Source organism: Alosa sapidissima, chromosome 22, assembly GCF_018492685.1.
Source record: "Alosa sapidissima isolate fAloSap1 chromosome 22, fAloSap1.pri, whole genome shotgun sequence".
In the NCBI taxonomy this organism is placed as follows: Eukaryota; Metazoa; Chordata; class Actinopteri; order Clupeiformes; family Clupeidae; genus Alosa; species Alosa sapidissima.
In genome coordinates this window covers 11,678,960-11,684,852 of record NC_055978.1, presented here as the reverse complement: position 1 = coordinate 11,684,852, position 5,893 = coordinate 11,678,960, and the positions used below count along the sequence as shown (strand labels likewise).

Here is a 5,893-nt window from a genome sequence, read left to right as displayed (position 1 = left end):
TCAGATAGGCTACTCTCCAGTATTCGTTTATTTTCTCAAAAATAGCCTATAGCTTAGAACTGCCAAAGCAAAATGTCAAATGTTAAGTTAAATAACTGTTTTCATAGTTAACAGGCTACCTTGCAACACTATCGTTTTGTCAAATCGCAGTTGCAGTAGCCTAGGCTATTTAGCTCAGCATGATATTGGTGACGTTTTGTCTGTCACCGATAGAAAACACGCAGCGTTTTAGTCAGAGAGGACTGTCATCTAATTTTTTTTAGAACACCAGTGTAACCTTAGGCCTACACTAGCCTATCAGTCAAAAATGTTCACAATGTCATGAAAACAAATGCCATTTACCTGCCTGCTAGTTAGGTAAGTTAACCTAGGAATATCGGAACCTAGTGACCCATTAGGCCTACCGCCCGCGCCCTATTTTTGTGTCGGCCTACGAGTCACCTAATATTCATTTAACCAATACGGCGGATTCCTAAGGAAACGCAAGCACCCATTCCGTTTGGGTATATTCTATATTTGTACCAAAAATGACATTGTAGCCTACAGTGATTCGAAGAGCAGTAAACAGTGTGGTAAGGCTGCGTGTAGGCTACAAAACCACTTCTTTACAGATCAGCTGGCTAACGCTGCTTTTGCCAGCTGCCCATTACAGAGAAATTTGGTGATCACTGAACGTTGTTTAGGTAGCCTACAAAAAAGTACCTATTTTGACATTTACTTTGCCATTTTTTCTACTGTCCCAGAGTTGTCCCAGACATCATTCTATTGTGTCCCGGAAGCATTTTTTATGGTCCCCGGGATGTCGAGACATCGTTAATTTCGAGCCCTGAAAACAAGAACCAAGTACAAGTACACACACACACACACACACACCAGGGATGCAAACACATGTGTGGTGAACCCCCCCACCCCACCCCCCCCTACCCCCCAAGGTTCAAAATATTCTGAATGCAACCGGTTCAAGAACCAGTTCTGTTTGTCAAAAAACACCCTGGGCGACAGTGGGCCTCCTCACTTCAGGAAGGGGAACTCCTGTTTCTCCAAGGCATCCACAGAGATAAGGGCTTCAGGTGGGACTGGGGAGATCTCCAGCACCTGGAGAAAAACACACACACACACACACACACAGTTAGTCTGGAATCTGGATTTGTGATCTAGGTAGGACAGTAGCTGTAGCCGTTTAGGATTCAGAAAGGTAATTGTGGAGTGCTTCTCTGTGAGGAAGCAGTAACCGTGAATACATTGTTGAAAGCTTTGTAGTGGATGGGTCTTATGACCACTATGGTCTGATATCCCGTGCAGTGGTGCGTTTCCCAAAACCATAGTTGCTAACCTGTTAGCAACTTAGTTGGTTGGCAATGGGAAATTGCATTGCAACCAACAAAGTTGCTAACTAAGTTAGCGACTATGGTTTTGAGAAACGCACCCCAGAACAGTAAAGTTAAATATACACTCTTAAAACGAATGTGTTAAAAACAACACAAACGGTTTTAATCCCTATCTACACATAGAGCTGTGTCTAAAAAAACAACACAAGTTGTGTTATAACACATTCGTTTTAAGAGAGTAACAAACACTAGTTAAATGGCTCTCTGTTGACACTTCAGAGCCAGTAGGATGACCTTACCGTGGAGGGGTCGGTGTGGAGGGTCACCGAATTGCTGTCTGTTTTTTCACTTACTAGCTCCTCCTGCAGGTAGAAAACAGCAACACAGAGTCACACACGAGATGTCTTTTCTGACGGGACAATGTCTGGATTTCACATGAAGGGGCCCTATTATTGTGGTCTAAAACAAATGGTCACTAGTCAAAAGCTTATTTAAATTTAGTAGGAATTCAAATTAATTCTATAGTTTTTCTTTGTCTATTACTTGTATTTTATTCTTTGTTTTTTTTCCTCTTTCTTATCTAATGCCCTCCTTCTTTAGCCCTTGTAACTCTGGGATCTGTTTTCATGTTGTATGTACAGCCAATTTATCTCTCTCCCTTATTTGAGAAGCACTTTGGGTCAACACCTGTTGTTTTTAAATGTGCTACATAAATAAAGTGACTTGACATCCGTCTTGCATCTTTCACGTCTACTGCCAGCAGGCTATCTACTGGAAATGATGGAGAGGAGTACAGATGTTATTTAAAGGAGAATTCCGTTCGTGAGCCTCATGTTTATGCCCCTAGAGTGTAGCACTGTAGCTGCCTGGCAATTCTAGCAGTTGGCTGCAGCAACTCCAGCTAACTAGAACTGATTGTTTTGGGTTTTTTTCAAACCAACAGTACTTGGTGACCTCAAAAAACAGAGATATATGTGAAAATTTGCCTTACTTTGCCTCAAACTTAATCCGTTTGAGGGTCAACCATAAACATTTTCAGGATTGGTTTTGCTTTCTAGTTTACTCACTGCTCTATGACAGTAAACTGAATATCTTTGACATGTATAAGTATATATACTCTTTTGATCCCGTGAGGGAAATTTGGTCTCTGCATTTATCCCAATCCGTGAATTAGTGAAACACACTCAGCACACAGTGAACACGCAGTGAGGAGAAACACACACTAATCCCGGCGCAGTGAGCTGCCTGCAACAACAGCGGCGCTCGGGGAGCAGTGAGGGGTCAGGTGCCTTGCTCAAGGGCACTTCAGCCGTGCCTACTGGTCAGGGTTCGACCCGGCAACCCTCCGGTTACAAGTCCGAAGCTCTAACCAGTAGGCCACGGCTGCCCAATGTGGACATATTGTGGCATTTGAGGACATAATCATGTGCGTCATCTATGTCTGCAAACTAACAAGTATTTTCATAATCCATTAATTTGGCTGTTTATCTTTACAATTAATTGATTAGTTGTTTGGTTTTTAAAATGTTAGAAAAAAAGAGGGGTAAAAGGGAAAATTATCTATTATTAACTATTTTTTCCAACACGCTAGAGACCAAAAACCTAATGAATTATTTGAAAAAATAACCAACAAACAACAGGTTATGAAAATAATTGTTATAAAACAACTTTCTACTGTACTGCAGCACAGTTCATCCTTTTACTCGCTTGCTCACACACACACACACACACACACACACACACACACATGATGCCATGTTATCTCCCAGGGTTACCTGAAGGGCATCTTCTCTGGCGTTGGTGACCACTTCTTGTGAGCCTTCATCCTCTCCTCCTTCAGCCTGCTGTTTGTCTTTCCTGTAAACACACACGGGCGCACACACACAGGCGCGCGCAAACGCACACACAGATACAATGAATGAAAAGGACATTAATATAGATATTATTATTATCATCATCATCATGATGTGTGAAGATTAAAGGAAAATTCCGTTTTTTAGCACTTTAAGGCCCTTTTCTGGTTTATTTTGGATGAACTAGAGTGGTGGACACCGACATTTTGACGATTGGTCCCGTCTCGACTTTTCTGACTCGTTTTGAATCGCCTTTGACTTCTCAGGGTGGCTGGCAATGGGCATGCTGTAGAAGCCTACTCAAACATGTCCTAAAACAACCCTTAACGTTCGTTTCCAAAACTGTGCAACTCACCGAGTGGTTAGTGGTGTTCGTTGATGTTCCAAAACAAGTAGCGTAGCGAAATACAGTTTCTGTCGTGTTTTATTTGGCATTTTGTAAAATCCCATTGATTTCTGTTGGAAGACTCATTGCACGTTGATAGCTGCGCCACCGTCTATGCTTCAGGTTCAAATATTGAGCGGTTGTGAATAGTTCCACAATAGCAAATAAGACGGCTGGAAATCATACATTGCGCCGATATATTTGCTTTTAATAATCAACGAACACCACTAACGACTCGGTGAGTTGCACAGTTTTGAAAACGAACGTTAAGGGTTGTTTTAGGACATGTTTGAGTAGCCTACAGTATGCCTATTGCCAGCCACCCTGAGAAGTCAAAGGCGATTCAAAACGAGTCAGAAAAGTCGAGACGGGACCAATCGTCAACATTTCGATGTCCACCACTCTAGTTCATCCAAAACAAACCAGAAAAGCGCCTTAAAGTGCTAAAACCCGGAATTTTCCTTTAAGAGAGCAGCATTACTTTTATTATTATGATTATGATTATGATTATTATTATTATTATTATTATTATTATTATTATTATAGCAGCATTACTTTTTGCTCTTGTTGGATATGTAGTCTAGCGTTTGGAACACCAAGCTGTGAAGGAGTTCCACCTGTGAGAGAGAGACAGAGAGAGAGAGAGACAGAGAGAAAGAGAGAGCGAGAGAGAGAGATGCAAACAATACAATTTTAAAGCACTACAATTCAATACACTCATTTTATATTGTCTGGGATGACCGAAGGTCACAATAGCTCACCTTCTTGCCATAGATGCTTGTTGTGCCTTGTAAGAGCAAAGCTGCCTCAGCAAAGTTCATGGTCGTTTTACCTCCATCAAAGCTGATACGGACCCCTTCCAACTACAGAACATACGAGAGGCAGGGGAAAGTTAGTTACCTAAAAACTAGGCCTATGCCTACAAGACCCCACAAAATGTCCAAAGAGAAATTAACGCAAGTTGAAACATACTGAAACAACTTTTTTTTTCTTCAGTCGAGCTTTTCATTGCTTGATATATGGACATAAAGGCACAAGACAATAAACCTGCCCTGGACATCAGAATAAAACAAACACAAACTTCAACCCTTCCGTGCCAAGGGTGCGTAAACATATCCCCAAAAGCATGGTGCGAGTTTGCGACAACAGCGTCGCCGAGGAATGTTCACCTCCTGCAGGTAGTCCCCAAGTTGCGATGCCAGGTCCACCTCCCAGTTCTGGGTGAGCTCGCGGATGGGCTTCAACAGCTGAGCGAAACGGGACTCGACTCCCTCCATAGTCAACTGGAATCATCCGTAACAAGAGAGGTCAAATGTTGTCTTGAGACAAGGAGCTAACAGCTGGGTCATAACAACAAACAGACTGCTAACAAAGATCCTTGATTACTAGCTCCTCTTTGCGGCTAACGTCACTAATGATGAAAGGCTTTCTCTTGTGTTGGTTTTAAAAAATCCCTGTTTGCAGTGTTTAACGTTAAAGTGAACTTCGTGTTAGTTAGCAAATCACGGCAATAAAATATTAACGTAACGTTACATTATGCCTGCTTTTAACCATACGCTTAATTATCAGACAAGGGTCAACTAACGTTAGCCCTGTCAAAGTCAGTCAGAGTGACAGCTAATGTTAACTCAACAATCAGGCAGCTAGAGTAACGTTAGCCGTTAGCTAGCTAATGAACTGGACCTTACCTTTGCGACTGGACGGGGAAACAAATGCAGAAACCTGACAGATCCTTTAGTGAACTGTAAAGATCTCTTCACCCGGTTATGAAATGTTACAGTCTAGAATGCTATTGTTTAACGAATCCAGAACACCATTATCCAGATGCTAATGAGAGATCTCAAAAAAACCGCGCACTTGCCATTTTTGTTTTTGCCGCCCTGAACATGACGAGTGCGTCGTCGCTTGGGTGATCCTAGAGACAACTGACTCAATGGCGCCACCACTTGTAGTGGAGGGGGAATGGACGAACCAAAGCTGTCCTCCCGTTGAGTGAAGTATAAGTATATATACTTTTTTGATCCCGTGAGGGAAATTTGGTCTCTGCATTTAACCCAATCGGTGAATTAGTGAAACACAAACAGCACACAGTGTACATACAGTGAGCGAGGTGAAGCACACACTAATCCCGGCGCAGTGAGCTGCCTGCTACAACGGCGGCGCTCGGGGAGCAGTGAGGGATTAGGTGCCTTGCTCAAGGGCACTTCAGCCGCGGCCCACTGGTCGGGGCTCGAACCGGCAACCCTCCGGTTACAAGTCCAGAGTGCTAACCAGTGGGCCACCCACACGTAAGTGACGTTGCTTGCCCTTTCTTGTTATTAAATGTA

At 42.8% G+C, this 5,893-nt stretch overlaps 1 protein-coding gene across 1 annotated transcript in view; it reads right to left on the bottom strand.

Moving 5' to 3' along the window:
• ncaph2 (non-SMC condensin II complex, subunit H2) overlaps positions 1 to 5,471 on the bottom strand; it is an 18,491-nt gene extending 13,020 nt beyond the window's left edge. Inside the window, exons 1-7 of the mRNA XM_042078208.1 lie at positions 5,255 to 5,471; positions 4,736 to 4,849; positions 4,328 to 4,429; positions 4,122 to 4,183; positions 3,104 to 3,185; positions 1,628 to 1,690; positions 1,016 to 1,095 (exon numbers count right to left, since the gene is read on the bottom strand). Of these exons, the coding sequence (XP_041934142.1) occupies positions 1,016 to 1,095; positions 1,628 to 1,690; positions 3,104 to 3,185; positions 4,122 to 4,183; positions 4,328 to 4,429; positions 4,736 to 4,843 (497 nt within the window). The 5' untranslated portion in view covers positions 4,844 to 4,849; positions 5,255 to 5,471. The remainder of the gene's footprint in view (positions 1 to 1,015; positions 1,096 to 1,627; positions 1,691 to 3,103; positions 3,186 to 4,121; positions 4,184 to 4,327; positions 4,430 to 4,735; positions 4,850 to 5,254) is intronic.
• Positions 5,472 to 5,893: the final 422 nt, after the last annotated feature.